Source organism: Chiloscyllium plagiosum, unplaced genomic scaffold, assembly GCF_037043375.1.
Source record: "Chiloscyllium plagiosum isolate Xiang-an unplaced genomic scaffold, Cpla_swu_hap1 HiC_scaffold_25, whole genome shotgun sequence".
Taxonomy (NCBI): Eukaryota; Metazoa; Chordata; class Chondrichthyes; order Orectolobiformes; family Hemiscylliidae; genus Chiloscyllium; species Chiloscyllium plagiosum.
In genome coordinates this window covers 30415772-30433881 of record NW_028270163.1, presented here as the reverse complement: position 1 = coordinate 30433881, position 18110 = coordinate 30415772, and the positions used below count along the sequence as shown (strand labels likewise).

At 39.3% G+C, this 18110-nt stretch overlaps 1 protein-coding gene across 2 annotated transcripts in view; it reads right to left on the bottom strand.

Moving 5' to 3' along the window:
• The window catches only part of ntn1a (netrin 1a), a 214240-nt gene that overhangs the window by 38054 nt on the left and 158076 nt on the right, over nucleotides 1–18110 (bottom strand). For both annotated transcript variants that reach the window (XM_043714648.2, XM_043714647.2), the window contains one exon: nucleotides 9035–9109. In XM_043714648.2, the coding sequence (XP_043570583.1) occupies nucleotides 9035–9109 (75 nt within the window). The remainder of the gene's footprint in view (nucleotides 1–9034; nucleotides 9110–18110) is intronic.

Genomic DNA, 18110 nt, shown 5'->3' with positions numbered 1-18110 from the left:
ACAATGCTTACTTGGAGTTGTAAACGTTAGCTATTTGAACTGACATTCTCACAGATAACCCTTCAACCACATAGCCTTTAGCCTTCCTCTTCCAAATATTTTAAAATAGTGATGGGACAAGAGATTCGAAATAAATTCAATGATGTTCTGGCTGAATATTCCTGAACATTTCTTCCTAAACTAATATAGGATGTGATCAGTGGAGTTTCTATACTAACACTGAATGCCTTGATACAAAGTTGCTTTGCACACAGTTCTAAGACAGATGTTCTGTAGTTCCCTGAAAGTTGCCACCCAGGTTGATAGTGCTGTTAAGAAGGCATATGGTGTGTTAGGTTTTATTGGTAGAGGGACTGAGTTCTGGAGTCGTAATGTCATTGCAGCAACTATAGAAAATGCTAATGCAGCGTTACTTGGAATATTGTGTACAGTTCTGGTCACCCCATTACAGGAAGGATGTGGAAGCATTGGAAAAGGTGCAGAGGATGTTGCCTGATCTGGATGGAAGGTCTTATGAGGAAAGGTTGAGGGACTTGGGTCTGTTCTCATTGGAGAGAAGAAGGCTAAAAGGGGATTTAATAGAGACATACAAGATGATCAGAGGATTAGATAGGGTAGACAGTGAAAGTCTTTTTCCTAGGATGATGATCTCAGCTTGTATAAGGGGGCATAGCTGTAAATTGAGGGGTGATAATAAGACAGATGTTCGAGGCAGGTTCTTTACTCAGAGAGTTGTAAGGGTGTGGAATGCCCTGCCTGCCAATGTAGTTAACTCAGCCACATTAGGGAGATTTAAACAATCCTTGGATAAGCATACAGATGAAAATGGGATAGTGTAAGGGGATGGGCTTAGGTTACTTCACAGGTCAGTGCAACATCGAGGGCCAAAGGGCCTGTTCTGCACTGTATTGTTCTATGTTCTCTGTTGTATGTTCTATCACTTGAAATAAATAGGTGCTGCCCACACTTAAAATAAACAAAGAAACGGGTTTCAAACCGAATGCATTCAGTATTTGTGCAGTAAGATTGTAAAGTGTGATTTCACCCCAAAGGAACTTCAATAACTAATGCAAGCTCGAAGGATCCAGTATATAAGAATTCCTGAAATATTTGATTTAATAACTGCTACGAATCTGTTTTTACAGGAACATACGGCTGAAACTTATACAGTTGCTTTAAAATCTCAAAAAGAATGTTGGCAGGGATGATTGTCAGATGCCATCTCAGGCTGTTGTTTTGTTCGATGGCCATTTATAGACATTCCGGGTTGTGTAATTGAACTGGTCCTGATCACAGACTGCTACTGGTATGCATTAATAATCAGTTAATGGATGCCATCTGCTCCATCATTATTGTTGGTTAAAAATTATAAAACCAATTGGTCATCCTCCTTGAGTGTGTTAGAAACTTTGTTAACTATTGTGTCCATAGCAAGTCCTGCTGTAAACTGTAACCTTTTCCTGTTCTAAGATCATAGCATAATTTTCAGAAAATTGATTCAAAAGAATCATTTGAAATAAACATTTTGCAAGAAAAAAAATATGAAAACCTTAAGTTCATTTTTTTAAAATTAGTTGGGACCCCACTAATATCAAATGTTATACTCCAAAAAAACTTACTTGCCCTCACTTTAATATGAAGACACCTGTATACACTGTCCACTGCTGTTCACCCTGCTGACACATGACTATGCAGCGATGCACAGGTCGAATTACATCATCAAGTTCGCTGACAATACGACTGTAGCGGATCTCATCAGCACGACCGACGAGTCAGCATATAGAGAGGAGGTGCAACGCCTGACTGACAGCTTTTTGGCTCTGCACCAATCTCTGAATGTGGACAAGCTGAAAGAGATGGTTGTTGACTTTAGGAGGGCATGGAGTGACCACTCTCCACTGGACATGGGTGGAAATCGTGAAGAACAACAAATTTCTTGGTGTATGCTTGGCAGAGAATCTCACCTGGACCCTCAACATCAGTTCCATAGCCAAGAAAGCTCAGCAGCATCTCTACTTTCTGCACAGGCTGAGGAAAGCCCACCTCCCACCTCCCCCCCGCCCATCACCACATTCTACAGCGGGTTCATTGAGAGTCCCCTAGCTGCTGCATCACTGCCTGGTTCGGGAATTGCACCATCTTGGATCATAAGACCCTCCAACAGATAATGAGGACAGCTGAGAGGATCATCGGGGTCTCTCTCCCCTCCATTACAGACATTTACTCCACCTGCTGCATCCAAAAGGCATTACTCCACACACCCCTCACTCAAACTCTTTTTCCCTCCTGTGTCATCTGGCAGAAGATGCCAGAACATTTGGTCTCTGTTGGCCAGACTGTGCAACCCCCTATGACCCACCCTCCCATCCTGGCACTTTCCCCTGCCACCGCAGGAACTGTAAAACCTGCGCCCACACCTCCTCCCTCACCTCCATCCAAGGCCCCAAAGGAGCTTTCCACATCCATCAAAGTTTTACCTGCACATCCACTAATATCATCTATTGTATCCGTTGCTCCCGATGCGGTCTCCTCTACATTGGGGAGACTGGACGCCTCCTAGCAGAGCGCTTTAGGGAACATCTCCGAGACACCCGCACCAATCAACCACATCGCCCAGTGGCTCAACATTTCAACTCCCCCTCCCACTCTGCCGAGGATATGGAGGTGCTGGGCCTCCTCCACCGCCGCTCCCTCACCACCAGACGCCTGGAGGAAGAACGCCTCATCTTCCGCCTCGGAACACTTCAACCCCAGGGCATCAATGTGGATTTTAACAGTTTCCTCATTTCCCCTTCCCCCACCTCATCCTAGCTTCTAACCTCCAGAAACTCGATCCCCTGACCTGTCCGGACTTGTCCGACCTGCCCAGCTCCTTTTCCACCTATCCACTCCACCCTCTCCTCCCTGACCTATCACCTTCATCTCCTTCCCCACTGACCTATTGTACTCTATGCCACTCTCTCCCACCCCCACCCTCCTCTAGCTTATCTCTCCATGCTTCAGGCTCTCTGCCTTTATTCCTGATGAAGGGCTTTTGCCCGAAACGTCGATTTTGCCTGTCCTCGGATGCTGCCTGAATTGCTGTGCTCTTCCAGCACCACTGATCCAGAATCCAACAGTTTCTTCTCCCAAGCCATCAGGCTCCTTAACACAGTATGATCGGATCTTTCCCATCTGCAATTCTTTGTATGACTTTGAATTGCTGCTAGAAAAATGTCTATTATTTATTATTCTTCTGTTACACTGTACATGCGTGTTTTGCACTTCTTATACACGTTATGCCATGTACAATTGTGTAGATTGTGCTGTCCATGTAGCATCTTTGGTACTGGAGGAATGCTGTCTCATTTTTACTGTATCAGTTGTATATGGTAGAAATGACAAAAAGCTACTCTAAGAAGCAGTTGTCGTTGAGGTGGGGTCAAAATGATATAAGACAGCAGACAGGACAGTATTTCTAAATCACACTTTTCAAAATTCATTTGTGTGGTGTAGTATCACGGGGCATCATTTTGCATCCATCCTTAAATGTCACATGATGATGATGTCTTGTGGATTTGTGTACAGAACAGCTTAGGATCTTGAAGGAGTGGCAGCTAGCATCTGGTCCTCCTCAAAGTCTCTGTAACAAGTCTATCATATCAATGTATCCTGTAATTAGTTGCGAAAGTCTCCCTAGAGCCTCTTCTTGTTAGACCAGCAAGTGGTTTTCCTCTACCACACAAAACCAAGCAGGCCCTCTTGTTCCCTACACATAAAAAAGATGTGACCTTTGTCATGAGCAGGGCCTCACACAATGTAGTGACCTGGCAAAAAAGAAGGGATTGCAGTCCACTTCGCAATGTGAATCCATATTAACTTATGGTCAAATTCTGTATTCACTCCACTTGTTCATGGGTATTAAAACTGGTTCCAAACTACAATGCTCTACATTTGGCTAATGATCAAGTATTTGGGAACATTGAGCAAATTATGGCCTACTTTGGTGTCGTGGTGCTACACCTCCATGAAACAGTGTTGGTTACATGCAGAGCAATAATTTACTGATTCTAGATCTGATGTGAACTGAGTTACATCAAAACTTGTACTTTGAAAATATCACATGGTGCATAACAATCTGTAACTGTGGTAAATAAAAGAATGCATGGCCCCATGAACTGTTACAGAATCAAACAACCTTTCAAAGAGGAAATTTGGAGGAATGAGTTCCTCTGTTCACTAATTATGGCCAAATTGAAAACAGTTTCATTATGAGCAGACTTTTATCAGTTGTTACAAATAGTGCATGAAGGAATTCTTCCCGTGTCTATCGGCATAAACCAAATAACAGAGTGGTTCAGTACAACACTCCTTAACTGCCTCTCTGAAGAGCACCAGCTATGCTTTCAAACCACAGAGGCAATTTTATATAAGCGATATCTAATCTTAAGAAATGTGCCCATGGAAATAATTGAGCCACTGAGACAAAGTGCAAGTTATATGCAAGATGCAGAAAAGTTGATAAGTTTGATTCCACACTGCGAATGCACATAACCATTTGATCCAAAGTTTGCAACCCTAATGGGCATTAGCATAGGGGACCAATGTGCTGTTCAGTTCTATTACTGCTGCACAGAATCAATGTGGATGAAGTTTCTAAACAAAACATGTTCAAAGTCATTGATTCTTGTGACAGCTGCTTTAATTTTACAGTGTTACCTATTATGTTTTCAGTAATATTCATTCACCATCAATTCCATCTGAAGCTAATTTGAAAATATGGTCTTTATTTTCATTTAGTTCTTAATTTTGGTGAATGAATATTAAGTGAATAGAATTGACTTAACTTGTATCAGTACAAATATATTGGTTTGGAGTAACTGTTGCTGAGGGAGCTGCACATCATTGTGGAGTCCAACATAATTGCTGCAGTCGTCTAGGGAGGGAATTGCAGCTGATAAATGGTGACACACATTAAACAGACAGAAATACTGTGACATGATATAAGCAATGTCTCCAACTGAGGGATTTTCAGCATTTGAAGCAACTTTCTTTCCATTTGCAAGTTAAGCATTTGAAAAACATGTTGAAAATTGTGGGCACCCTTGATTGCTGATTGAATTTAACTTATGACCAGCTGAACCGCATACACCAGTGCCAGGTTTGATCTGCAGACAATGCTGTTTCTCACATTGCAGCTGGAGATTTGGTCAATGTACTGCAATTGATCTTAAATGCCTTTGGTCAGCATTGGGGAAAGTTGGCCAGAGTTCTTAGAAAGTTGTGGAGACAGGAATAGGCCATTCAGCTCAATGAGTCCTGTCCTCTGTAAAGTAATGCAATCTATTCCATTCTCTCATGCTATCCTCATAGCCGTGGACATTTTGTTCCCTCATCGGCCTGTCCAATTGCCATTTGAAATTATTCACTGTCCTTACTTCCACACCCTTGTGGACAGTGAGTTCCAGGTTATCAACCCTCACTCTGTTTAATAGTTCTTCCTTGCAACCCTCCTGCAACTTTTTCCAAGGACTTTAAATTCTGGCTAAAGACTATTCTACAAATTCCCCATTTGCAGTGCACAGCTGAGGCAGTTAAGAAAGGATGAATGATGGGATGGTCCCTCTGGTGTAGCCTTGATGAAGTATAATTGGTGGCCATGTAAGCAAAGTACTGGAGGACAACAAGTGCCATCTCAGGGAAGTGACTACAGTAGTGGAGGGAAGCAAATTAATGATATTTTTATTTAGAAATAAAGGAACATCAAAAATAAGAGCAGGAGTAGGTCATTCGGCCCTTCAAGCATTTTTCACCATTCAATAGGTTTATGACTGATAATCCAACTCCATACTTTCTGCCCATATCCTTGATCACTTTAGTCCTAAGAACTATTTTTTTTATGGTATTTGTTGACCTGGTCAATTTTCCTAATCTCCTCTCTAAAGCCATTTAATTCCTTAGATATAACTTTAAAGGTGTTACGTATCTTCTGTTACCTTGTCTGACTGGTGAAGTAACTCCATAGAGGCTGGTATCCCATCACCAGATCACCCTTTATTTCTAAGTGGAAAGTCCCTGACACTGGTCCAGCTCCCTCTGAGCCAGCTCTCCAAGTGTCAGAATCTCTGACACTTCTCTTTTTATCTGTCAGCCAGGGGTCCCTGATTGGGCCTGTTAATCTGGTCCAACCAGGGAACTCCTATTCTATGAGTCCACCTGGCTGACCTTATTACAATCACTACAACAGGCATACATTAATATGTCAACCTTGGTCATGAATATGCACAAACTGTTTGAACAGAGCTACTGCCCTTATCTGATCAAACCCTTCCCTCACCCAAACCTTACAGCCATGCACTTCCAGTAAGGATCTAGATATTGGTTAATACTGAAGCAGGGTCTCGAAAACCAGAGGTAGTGATCATTCCTTTCACTGCCTCAAGTGGGATCATTTATCACAACATAGACTGAACATTAAATATTATTAATCTTCCTGAAATATTCACTGGACAAACTTAATGACTTTGGAATATATATGTTAGAATATATCTTTCAGTTGTTTCATGAAGTATCCTTAATGTGACAATTCAAAATCTGACAGCGTTAAGTGAGCGTTTACAATGTAACTATTATGATGTTGAAGTCACCATATTACTTCAAAGCTGGAATCAATTCAAAAAAAAATTAGCTCCCCCCCCCCCCCTCCCCATCGGTGCAGTCTGAGAACATTTAAGTTTAACTTCATATGAAGTCCTGTGCTGTATCAAATCTGCTTTAAAAAGTGCTTGTGGGATCCATCAAATTTCTCAGTTCTTCATAAGATTAACTCCACATATTTTAAATGCTTGGACACATAGTTGAAGCATAAAAGCTCATTAGAATGTGAAATTGTGTTTTTCAGAAACTCATCACAATAAAGTTTTTTTTCAAACAACATAATCAATCCTGTCTGTGTCAACTTTCAGAAGGAGAAACTGGCTCATGGGTTGCCTGTTGACATAATCATAATAATAATTCTAAAAATCTGTTTAATTTCTTAATAACCATCCATCAATAATCCTGCATCTGCTGATTAAATTTCATGCTGGAACCAGCAATATAAATTTTATCTGTCATGCATGGCAACTGTGACTGATAAGAGTGGATAATTTTGTACTGTTGGCTGCTTATCTGTCAGCACAGCACTAACACTCTAAATGATCCCAAAGTGTTATCACACAAAGCTTGAATGCAAGATGTCAAAAATCCAAGAAATGAGTTACATGATAAAAGGGATACTCATTCAGTTATTTTTCCTCTAAGGATTTGTTGACTAATGATTTTTGAAAAGTTTAATAGTCACATTACTTGTAATTGTTAGTAAAGCATAGTGTATAGAACTTGGATACTTATTTTTTAGCATATCTATGTAACTTTTTATGCTATATCGACTTCTGAATGCTTCTTCAGGCCATATTGTTGAGGCCAATAATGTGACTGAATTCTTTGGCTGATGCATGGTGTGGTGGGAGAAGGCATGCAGAATTGGGATGGCATGGATAGGGTAATCAGTTTTTCCGTGTAGGGAACACACCACTCAAAAGCTTAACAAAGAGCAGCCTAAAGAGATGTGAAGCAATTCAAAATATTTCTGTTAACTTAGTAACTCATTTCCCACCACCTTTGGCACACTAGACCATGATACATTTTTAAAAGAAGTACATCTGTAACTTGCTGCTGCATTATACTGAAATTGGTTGAAATATTTGTACATTGTTTAGATCAGAAATATTGACAACAACTTAAAAGTTTAGGTTACAGTTTGTAAATAGAAAAATAATGGTGTGGTAAAGAACAAATGATAAACATATATATATTTAAGCTAACAGGCTTGCAAAAATAATTAGAGAAGCACGTGGCCTTTTTAAAAACAGAATTAAGTGCTTAAATAGAAATATACATCTGAGGGCATTGATGTGACATGGATATACATTTAATACAATATAGCGAGGAGATGGGCGTTTAACAGGTTGTACACTTAAAAGGATAACAAACTGAATTATGCATAGACTTTCATGTTCACATGTTCACAGAAAGGCAGTATCAATTACCACAAGACAGGGATTTTAGTTAAACAGCAGTTGGTATTTTGTCATTGACCTTGACGTTCTTACCAAGGTTACCACTTCTGACCTATGATGTATACTGTATTACAAAATGTATATGTGTGCATTATCAGGTGAGATAATAGCTGTGGTCAATGAAGTGTAGAATCTATTTTAAAATAAACTGTGGGAGCCATTTTAGATTTAAACTAGAAAATATAATTAGGGTACATACTGGAAAAACCTTCTCCAGAGAAAATGATTTAAACCTGGAATAGATTTCCAGGGCAAATAATAGAGGTGAAAGCCCTGGAATCTTCTAGGAAATGATTCAGTGCTGAAGTGGCTTATTTTAAGGCATCTCTGAAAAATGAAATAAGATACAGCTTTTCTCATCCATAATTATCATGTGAATGGGAATATGTTTAACATGGAAAATATGAAATAATAAGACATACTCCTAACTGGTTTGCTTTCCTTGGAAATTTAAGCTGATCATTAGATGGAGGAAGAAAATGTATAAGAATTAAATTCATAAACAAAGTGTTAAAAGAGGGTAGACAATGAGTCAATTATTATACAGATATGTATTGGATTTTGAATGGAAGAAGCAGTGTTTCCTCTTCTAGGTTCAATCTTGGCTCTAAAATATTTCTTAATGTTCACTCTACCAAACTCTTTTTAAGATCAGTAATGTTTCCCACCTTTCCTTGATAATTTTTTACAATGAAATTTGCTCATCGTCAAGAGCAAACTTTAGGCTTTTAACTGCAGATATGATTCAATTTCAACGGATCTGACAAATACATAACAGAAATAATTAATTTTATTCCTTTTGAATAACTCAATTCACAAACTAGATGACACATCGAAAAGGACAATGAACAAATCTGCTCTTGGACCTCTGAACTTATGACAAAAGGAGAATTATGATCCTACGTAAATAGAACTGTTGCAAAGATCCTACTCACCATAATCTTTCTTGCAATACTTTTTCATATTTATTTTCAGTTTTCCCTTGGAAGCCTTGCAGTATGAGTCACAGTCTGTTGTGGGATGAAGAAGTAAAAACACACACATCAGACTACAAAAAGACATGGTAAAAACAGCATTGCTCAGAATAGCTGAGTCCTTACGGAATCCATCTGCTGCTGCCAATTGTGTTGTCTAATGGGTCTTATAGAGCATTCATAACGCCTTAATTTCTATAGAAAAAGTCACACAAAGAGCTTTGTCTGGTAAATACTTTGCTGTCTGCAGGCAGTCTTTGCCTTATTTGAGATCTTTAGGCCTCCCCTATTTACACCACCCAGGTCTCCTTTAAGCTACAGATTCCCCTCCTGTCAGAGTGGCACTGGCCTCTGATTAAGGCCCATGGACACCTCATTGTCACCTCACCTCGGGCTTGTGTCAAACTTTGCTTTCAGTCCATGAAGATTCTGACGACAGGTCATTCTCAAACAACAGAAGGTCAGTCAGGAAATGAGGACCCCATTGGGCATTAGCAAGGCTTTTGGTGTCCTGTCAAGATAGCTGAACAAATAAATGTCCCACAAAGCACTTTCAATTTATATTGAGCCTCTTGCTCCTGGCCATTTTATTGCTGCCTGCAATACCTCTATTTAGCTGTAATGATAGAGCACATTTGATATATTAGTTAACAAACATAAATGATTACATCCAAATATTGTTGTTAAGACTTGATCCAGAGACTTCTAAGTTTGGTAAAGTCATGATGCTCCTGAAGTGGGCCCCTCCATTGATTTATACTTATGTACCAAATCCAAATCTTAACTCTCCACTTAGTTATTTACCTCAAGAGGGAACTGTGAATGAATTTCTTCAGAGTTACTTCTGTTCTGTGACTACAGCATAAACAAATGTTGCCCCCACATTTGCAGAAAAGTCAGGTGCAACTCTTGAGGGAACTCCCAGTTATTTTCTCCTAATCGGGTATAGTTCCATGGATAAAAAATTTCCTCTAGTTTGTCATTCAAATAGCCATTTCTTAAACATTGATTACACAGTGACTATTAAGACTATTTTGGCAAGGATGATTTGGAGGTGCTGGTGTTGGACTGCGATGTACAAAGTTGAAAATTACACAAGACCAGTTTATAGTCCAACAAGTTTATTTGGAAGCACTAGCTTTCAAGTGCTGCTCCTTCATCAAGTGACAACCACCTGATGAAGGAGCAGCGGTCCAAAAGCTAGTGCTTCCAAATAAACCTGTTGGACTATAACTTAGTGTTGTGTGATTTTTAACTTTGGCAAGAGGTCACAGCTCATCCAAGTCCAGTCCTGTTATCTTCAGGCCAGGCTGTAACTGTAAATGATTGTTGGTTTTCCTTAAGAGTGACAAGATGGATCTGACATCAGTTAAGATCAGGTAATCTTGGCAAGAATCTACTTGAGACTTTCTGATCTCTAAGATTCAGTTTCTCATTGACTTTACCAACTGAGCACATGAGTTCTTGTAGTCTTTCGATATTATTGTGGCTTTCATATAAAATGTCTTCTTCTGTGGTGATCTATTTTCAAGATAGTTACTGAAGTGTAAGTATTATACACACACATACACACGCTTGCGTATATACACACACATGGAATTAGCTTTCAGTTGGTTAAATTGACCTAAATGTAACAGTTGAGCTATCTGTCACTTTATTGACAATCAGCCAACCAGCAATTTGCCTGCTTGAGCTCACCTAAAAGTCAGAATGAATTTGAAACAACTTAGAAAAGAAAATTAACGGTGCTGTTTTCATCAGCAAGAATGAGACAAAATTCCTTTTGGAAAAGACTGGTTTGGCCATCACCATGTTGCAACAAGACAAAATCTTATTCACAAAGTAGATGATTCACCAGAAACCCAAAATGAACTTCAGCATTTTAGAAGCAAAATTTCACTAAAGAAACTACAGATTCTTTTTCTTTTGACTTAAGTTCAGTAAGACCAGTTAAACTTCACCAATAGTATCAACCAATGCATTGTTATAACATTTTTTGGAACTTTTATGGGCTAGAATATGAAGAAAGCTCATTGTTTCGCTCTTAGCTCAGCCAGGGCTTTATTTTCTTTTATGTTTTGAGTGAAAGTGGTTGCCTTGGCAACAGGGGGGAGAAAAGAATAAAGCAGAAACATTGCAAGTAATACTGAATTAGCCCTGAACAAAGCTAAATTCTGATCCAAATGGAAGTGAAGTCTATGCTAACTGCACTGCGTTTACAATTAAGTTTTTAAAAAGCATTGAGATTTCCCTGGTTCCTTACTTGCTGCTCATTCGAAAATGACATTTAACTGACTCAGAGGTGGGGGCAGTGCAGACTGGGACTCGGGCATAAACTGCTATCTGTGGACAATGCAGCACAAATGAGTGCACAGTAGCAGGGTTTTCTTCTTGTTCAACAAGATTGATTGAAAAACAAATTGCTGCAAATAAAGCATGTAATTAGATTAAAGTCCTCGCCCAAGTTACCAGGACTGAAACCAAATGGTTGGCATTTGAGGAGGCAAGATGCAATTTGCATTTTTCTGTCCTCCGCTCTTTACATACAGTATGAAGCAACTTCTGGAACATTCTAGACAAGCTGAAAACATAAAGAAATGTATTCTCTGAAGTAATTCCTTGAGGACTCTGATCAAATTGTAGAGGGATAACTTTAAAATGAAAGCACTGGCTCTGTTGATGAAATATCAGGCATCCTGTGACAGCTCAGTTATGAAATGAAAGTATAAACACTGGCCTCTTTTTGCCAGAAAAGTTCATTGTGAATAATAGTACAGCTGCAAAGAATAGGGTGTCGCATGCGCTCATTCATGACAGATAACAAAGTCTGTTTTGTCCTGAACAAACGACTTCAAATTTTATATAAAATGGAATTTTTTAACTACCCTCATAACTCTGTATGCTGTTTCCAAGAGGAGTTGGCAAAGATATCAGGACATTTATCAGACCCAGCTTCTCACACCTGTTACACAGCTGTTGTGCATTCCTTTCCAGGTTGTTTGCATCACAAGCCGTTTGGAGAGGTTTATTTTGGAGACACCTGATCATAAGAGCTGTGGCATAACAACCAAGTAAGAATTCAAAATATCCCATTATTACTATAGAATATAGATTGAATTTATGGGCATCTGTGCATCTACAGGACCAGTGAATTCTATACTAGTACCATCACTGGTATTCTATTCACCACTTTCAACATTCACTCCCATCACCATTGCCACACAGCGACAGAGGTGTACCATTCCCGAAATGCACAGTTGTAATTCACCAAGGCGTCTTTGACAGTACTTTCCAAAGCTGTGACCACCACCTTGGAAGGCCAAGGGCAGCTGATGCATGGGAATATCACCGACAAGTTCTCCACTAAGTCACACTCTATCCAGTTTTGGAACTAGATCACTATACTTTCACTGGCACTGGGTTAAAACCCCAGAGTCTCCTTCCTACCAAAACTGTGGGAATCCCTATACCTCAAATACTGCAATGGTGTAAATGGCAGATCATCACTATTTCTCCAAGCCAATTAAGGATAGATAATACGCCAGTAATGCGCACATCCTATGTACAAGTAAAAGAAACTAAGGGGACTGCATTTTCATTTAATTATTTTCTAAAGTTGCAATACAGCAAACTAAGTGACATGGATAACATATGCACATCCACAGTGTTTGTCATGGAATCCTGAACTGAGTTAAATCACTTGCACTAACCAGTGGAACTAATCTTTTGTATAGATAAAGTGCCCCAGCTGAGAAATACTATGCTTCAGTGGACAATGTTACAGCATCTATTGAATGCTCACAATGTTTTTTTTTCCCTTTTGTTGCATTCCAGAGTTCAGACTTCTCCTTATAAGCATGTGTGATTGATTGATTGATTGATTGATTGATTGTTTTCATGTACCAAGATACAGGAAAAAGTGTTGTTTTGCGTGCTATATAGGCAGATTGTACTATCCAGAGTGCAGAATACAGTGTTACAGAAGTAGAGAAGATACAGAGAGACGGATTAGAATTAACATTTGAAAGACCCATTCAAAAGTCTGATAATAGGAGGGAAGAAGCAGTTCTTGAATCTGTTTGTACATGTATTCAAACTTCTTTCCCTGGAGATGGAGATAACTATAACTCTCAGTCAACTTGCTTCAATGTAAAACTCTTCCCGAGGATAGTAATAAGACTGAGGAACAGGTGGTTGTTCAATTGCTGGTGAATTGGGCACACACTGGAAGCAAATAAAGATGTACAGTGCAGTGGATCTGCATGTGTGCTTTTTTTGCACTGTTGTCATCATTGCCTGAGGGAAGACATGATAATTGCAGAGTTTAAGTAAATGTGTACAGATGTTTTGCAATCTATTTGTGCATTGACCATCAGGAATGTTTTTGGATCCAATCTTTTAGTCTGGTAGCAGGCTTGGTTCAGAAAATTAATTGTTGATCTCATCACCCTCTCATGTCATGCCTGTGATATGGATGTTGAACATTGCAAGAGTGTTATGGTATAAATTGGTTATCTAAATTAAGGTGAAATAGATATCGTGAATAGAGAAACAGAGACTAATAACTTTGCCTAAAGACAAGTCCACATGATCTGGTAGACATCGGGAAAGAAATCCAAAATGAAACCTTTTAAAAATCAAATGCAGTTTTCACATCTTGATGATAAGGTGAACTAGTGAGATAGAGACAAATAAAAAAAAAGAGACAAAGATACTTTCTGCTCTGGGAAGAAGTAGCAACGGATGCCATGAAAGAAATGGGGAAACCATTTTGTGTTAACTTTCACATGGATGTAAAAGTTAGTTTTCTTTCTAAAGAAAGAAGTCTATTCTGATGGGACATGTCAGAATTTTAAGAACAAGGAGTCATTAACAAGGAGTTAGCATAAGGAGCCTTACTGGTGGAAGTCAGTTTTTGAAGCACACTTCTTTGCATCAGTTACCTGTTAAATTAATGTTTAATTTAAATTGATTTTATCTTTTTAAAAGTATTAGAATGTAAAATATTATCCTACGATTCTTTCGTTTGGTAACTGGGACAATTACAATTAAACACTGAATTAATGCTGACTTTCCAAAAAAGCAAGTTGAGGTGAGAAAATGAGACCATGTGATATATGTCCACTTAATAGTATCTTGCCTTTTTGGTGCATATCCCATGGCAGTACCTTCAAGTTTTCAGTATCCAGTGTAGCAGTGCTGCCCACATGTCACAATATGCAGTTTCCAAGCCAATTACTTTACAAGCAAAATTCCCTTGACAAGGTACTGGCTCATTAAAATCAGAGAGAAGGACTTCTTTTGTGAAATTCGATGTAATTCACTTCTTATCTGTAAATGCAGATAACTCTCTGCCAAGGGAAATCTCAATCCCATTTTTGCCATCATTAGAAAGTTAGGTCTGTCTTGTAAATCCTGAGTCTGAGTCCAAACTGCCTCTGGAAGCAAGAGACTTGAAGAGGGTAACTTATAATCCCACAGAAACCAACAGCAAAGGGAAATTAATATCCCAGTTACCAAACGAAAGAATCGTAGGATAATATTTTGCATTTTAATACTTTAGTAATAAAGCATCTTGGGGCATCCTGAGGCCATGAAAGGTGTTATAGAAATGCGTGTTATAGAAATGCATTTCTTTTTATTTCCTTGACCATATGAAAAAGATTTTAAAAGTAAAGGAGAGACAAATGAAGGAAAAGCAAAATAGCAAAACATTTCATGACAAGACATCTGCATCTGAATCCATAAAAATGTGGAGTTGAGACAAGTTTTTCATCTGTTTTATTGACTATAAGCAATTTTAATGGTTTGGATCTGGCCCCAGGATGGGGAGGCTTGATTAGGTTGTGTCATACTTAATCTAGTAGCTGATCTGAAGCCAATTCATTCATTGTTGATAAAAATGGAAACCAGATTATTTGTGCACTCTTGCTCTTAGAATGCAAGAGCAAATGTATCCCTTTTAATAAGCTGGTTTCAAAGTAAACAGAATGCATTATGTCCCATTTTAAGCATTGAAACTACAAAAGGAAAGTATGTCAAAATACAGTCATCAAGCAGATTGCACCTGACAATGGTGTAAACATACACATGATTTATTAGTCCCTTATTATATTTCCTGGGAGAGACAAAGCAAAGAATGCTAAAGAAAAGTCCTATTGCCAATTCAGGAAGAAAAGTTGGACAATTCCTTTCTACCTTTCACTTCCTGAATACAATGTGCCAGGGTCAATGGAATAATGACAGCAAACAACTTTTATATGATCGATACACCCGCTTCTCTAAGGAACTTCTTAAGTTCCTCTTCAAAGGACTGTAACAACTCCTTGCCCAGCACATATTTTGGTAAACTGTTCCAGAGGGGGATGCCTTTCTGCAAAAATAAGTGTTTCCTGGCACCTAACACAACTCTTTGCCACAAGTTTTGTAAGCATAACCTACCCACCCCCATAGTCCAATCCTTCCATTATTTTAATAACCTCAATGATACTAATTTTATTTCTCCAAAGTAAATAACACTAACCTTGAAATCTGCCTTCATATTTAAAGCTCAAAGGCAAAGTATTAACCTGATAACTTTCTTTTGTAACTTTTCTGGAGTCTTAACATCAATCACTATGTGGAAGAACAAAACTCAGTGCAGAAGGACAAGGTCTTGCTGAATCTAAGTAGTATCCAAGTAATGCATTCAAATATCCCATTTACTTCATCTACAACCTGAAAGTGCTTCAACACCTTCAATTACTCTTATCTTTTATATTTAATTGGTATGCCAGTCTGGAATTTCTTAAGCCCCCAAATATATGTCACAACATCCATCTACAATTGAAAAAACATCTGCCACAACTGGCCCATTCCCCTAACTTGTCCGTAGTGATCTGAAAACTACAGATTTGATCAGATTTACCAATGAGAAAATTTAAACATTGTGTATATTTTAAGCAGTGGAGAAAATTGGTGAAAAATGTTCGAGATTTAGGCAGGAATACATTTGGGTTTTATTATAGATTACAGGATTGTTGAGGTAAAGTTTTAAAGTTCGGGATAACAGTTTTGTGAAGTTGAATTCTAGATGAATATGTAAAGTGATGCGAAAGGGCATTTTTTTTTCTCCACTGCAGTTCAAATGTTTAACTTCCAGGATCAGTCTGTGAGGTTTCTCCCCCTGTTACCCCGCCTTGGGAATTCTGTTGCCACCAAACTGGCTGCTTGAGTGAGGTACTGGGTAGCAAGTGGCACCCATACTCAGGGAGACAATGTTGAGAAAGTATGTAGGCAAAAAGTATATTAAAAAGCATGTTAAATGGATCTGATTTTATCAGGAGAGGCCTTGCTCTTAACACTGTTGGTGTGTTCTTGCTGTCAACAGAAGTCACTTAGCACATCGGTGAAGTATTTAATGTGAGTAGGGTTTTTTAAAGGTTATTTAACAGAATGCATATCATTCTTTTCTGATTATGAAAGCTAAGACTATATGTGCAATGGAAGTCATATCTATCAATCAGTAACAATATTTAAAATAATGTGAATGATGATTTGTCTGAATGAGGATTGTATAAAGTAGCAGTTGCTAGTTTGTTGTTTTTCACCACCATAGTGTAACCCTTGTCACTTTGCGGGTGAATGTGAAGCCATGATGTCAACTGCATGCAGTTCCATTTGTAGATTGTTGCTTGTCATTTATAGAAATCTGAACACGGCCATAAATCTAAAAACAAAATAATGGGGGTCAGAAACCCATTGGATGCCGCATCTCTAGCTGTTTCCAGCATGACCTGGACATTGCCCTCTGCTGAGAAGAGCAACCCATTGTGCCCCAGAAACCTCTGCCCTGCTGCTGTCACGACCTCACACAACCCTGATGATATGATGCTCTATTTACAAACTTGGACACAAAGCTCCATTCAGCATATATGTTTATCATTCACTAAAGCACATGCATTCAGCTGCAAGAGCATTCTGCTGAAAGGGCCAGGCAACCAAATTGCTGGTGCAAAGATTCTGAAGTTACTGTGGAATGCTTTCTGCCAAAAGGTGTCCTGGTGAGTTCTTGGATTTGGAAGATCATGTTACTGCATTGTCACAAGAAAAATGGAGTGTTCAGTGACATTAAGACTGCAACTGGCAAGTAAGGTAGGATAGTCTGCACTGTCAGGATTTGCAGCATGACAGGGAAATGGAGCAGAGGTATGGAGATGACAAGCTTTATATTAAATCTTTTGCTAGCTTGGAGCCAGAATCCTCAATCTGACAAGAGACTCTTTGCCTGGTCAGCCAATGTACACCTTAGTGGACGTACCTATCAGTGTTTTCCTGTGTGCCACTCTGTTGAGACTCTTTGTAGGAGAACTCATCTGTGACTGTGTCCTTAATGAGCTGGCTCATGAACTAGCCTTTCCCCTGATCTGGCTGCAGCCCACGCAGGCCCAGTGACTCTCTGTGTGCTGATCCCACCTCTTTTCTAGCCTCTAAGATATGGGCAGTGCCTTAGCTGATGAACTGAGCTAGTGGCTGTGAGTGTCAGATGAAGAAACAGGGTCTCCTCATCAATGCTGAGGTGCTCCTTTCTCTCCTCTGCCGGTTGGGTCAAAGCTGAGCCAGATATCTGAAATTCCTAAACTAGAAGAGGGAAGACTTGGGGAACAGAAGTGGAGTGGGCTGGAAAGCTCACGGTCACAACATTTTGTTTCTTGCACCAGAATGCAGATTGAGGGCAAACTGGGATTTGAGAAGGGTGTAAGCCACAATCATCTTCTGAATTCAGGCGATATTGCTTTGTAATGTTGAGGTCAATTTCCTCTGTAGGATTCAGGAGATTCAAGAATTTCAGGATCCCATCAATTCCATTCTGCTCCCTTTATCGTAAAGGGACAGACAGAGCAGAATGTCAGTGATCATGTTGCCACTGTGTTCGGGTGATGTGCCTGCCATATCTGAACAGCTAGAGGTCTGAGGAAGTTGCAAGAGCTCAATGCAAGGTGGACATCAGTAGAACTGTATGAACATGAATATGTGGCTTTATGCCTTTGCCCTGGAA